We start from the raw sequence: 2,065 nt of genomic DNA on the forward strand, positions 1-2,065 counted from the left end.
GATGGATGGATGGATGGATGGATGGATGGATGGATGGATGGATGGATGGATGGATGGATGCTTTTTTAGCTTTAGCTCAGTTTCAGCTTCTTCAGCTAATATTTTCAAAGCTGTTCAGCACCCAGCATTTACACAGACTGATCTGGCAAATGTAAATCCAAATATCTGCTTTTTTTGTTTGTTTGTTTGTTTGTTTGTTTTTCTCAAGTAACTGGTGGGAAAAACCCGACTGTTTAGCTGCAAAATGCACATAAGCAGCACAACTGTGGGTGGGAGAGGGTGTGACAGTACCCAAAACCAATGTGGTCTTACAAGCTTCCCAAATTTATTGGCTGATCACTGACTTTAACTACTGTTTGGTTCTGAGCAAACACCACACCGTCAGCTTGTGAGGGCTTTTTGAAAATTGCAGCTGGTAGGCCAGAATCACAAGAGACTAAAATAAAGCTGTTAAGGAGAAACCAGTACAGCTAAAATGAGACTAAATACACATGGGTGTCTGTCTCAGGGTGTAGGATTGATGAGATTTCCAGAGTACACCAAACCTCTTGCCCTGTGGCAGCTGACAGAATGGATGAGATGAAAGTCAAATTTTGTGTTTTTTGTCCTATAAGCTCAGAGAAAAATATGATTAGCAAAATAATCAGCTAAGAACATGGCTGAGAACGTACCCCTCAGAAGTAGAGTGACTCAAAACCAGAGATTTGGAAAGGCCAGGATTTCATATAAAACTGAGAGGAAAACAATCCTGTTAATGTCTGAGGTGGGACTTGGCTGGTGGGGGGAAGGTTTGTTTAACATAGCAACACAACATTCGCTGTTTCCTAACATAGCTGAGCCAAAAAAGTGTTTAAGCAGGATCGAGGGTGAGGAGCTAAAGCCAGAGAAGGCGGCGGAGATAAAGACGGAGTTCATTTGCATTTTAACAAATCAGCTCATATTAAATCAGACAAAGGTGTTAGACTTACACAGAAAGCCTTTTAAGGCATGAAGGGATTATTTTCTTGGAAACAATCTTTCAGAATTATTCTGATTAACTCCCATTTTTTTACTTATTATTATTTCTGTGTCTCTTTAAAAGAGATGATACATGAAAAACAGTAACACATGACTATTTCAAGTATGCATGTGTGGGAGTCAAGCTGTGTCAGGTCACATGGTGTCTCATCAGGATTTTACAGGCTCAGCTCCCAGGAAGAAACAAAATGTACTTTGGACATTAGTAGATGGTTCAGAAAGTCCTCAGAGGAGAATAATAGTTTCCGACAGCACGTTGAGCTGTTGTTCATACCTTCTTTCCCCAACAGGAAATCCAAAAAGTGGTAGGTGTAGGCCACTCCCACTTTAGTTTCCACCTGAGGCCGTCGGAGGGTGGAGTAGATGTTCCCGGGGCTGCGCTTCTCCTCAGCCTTCCTCAGCTTTGGGAGCCTACACCCCATTTCTCTGTGAGAGAAGAGGAGAGGATTGGGAGGCCTTTTTTWAAAAACATCTTGCAGGAAATACCATTTTGCATGATAAACTTTTTAATGAAGATCTTTCTCAAACTATCATTACAACAAGTATGTGTTGAGAAAAACTCTCAGCTACTAACAGACCAAATTTTATCTTAGCATCTGTAAAACTAAGTTATACCCATTTTTGTTTTTGCTAAAACCTGTTAGCTGTGCCAGCTATCTTGACTCAGTTTGGCTCCAAAAGTTAATCAGTTGTAGATGCAAACTCGGTTTTTATTTTCTGAGAGTTTCATTAAAATCCCTCCACTGATACTTTGCTAACAGACAGACGAACACATGCAAACATCCACACAAAGACACAGGCATAACCGCCTTTCACGGCAGCGAGTGATAATCAAAAGCAAAGAAAAAAGAAACATGAAGGTGATAAAAAAAAGTAGGAAACAGAACTGATAGAGTTTCTAAATATAAGTAATGCATTTACACTTTCAATAGAGTGTGATAGCTCCACACAAACATAAATCCTTTTGCTCATCTGTCACCTTTAGCTTCGGGGAAATATTGTGCGAATCCAACCACACACACATACACACACACACACACACACACAC

The 2,065-nt window shown here is 40.4% G+C and overlaps 1 protein-coding gene across 1 annotated transcript in view; it reads right to left on the bottom strand.

Moving 5' to 3' along the window:
* The window catches only part of rftn1a (raftlin, lipid raft linker 1a), a 40,223-nt gene that overhangs the window by 23,795 nt on the left and 14,363 nt on the right, over positions 1-2,065 (bottom strand). Inside the window, exon 2 of the mRNA XM_014011228.1 lies at positions 1,292-1,443. Within this exon, the coding sequence (XP_013866682.1) occupies positions 1,292-1,439 (148 nt within the window). The 5' untranslated portion in view covers positions 1,440-1,443. The remainder of the gene's footprint in view (positions 1-1,291; positions 1,444-2,065) is intronic.

This window comes from Austrofundulus limnaeus, unplaced genomic scaffold (genome assembly GCF_001266775.1).
Source record: "Austrofundulus limnaeus strain Quisiro unplaced genomic scaffold, Austrofundulus_limnaeus-1.0 Scaffold78, whole genome shotgun sequence".
NCBI lineage: Eukaryota > Metazoa > Chordata > Actinopteri > Cyprinodontiformes > Rivulidae > Austrofundulus > Austrofundulus limnaeus.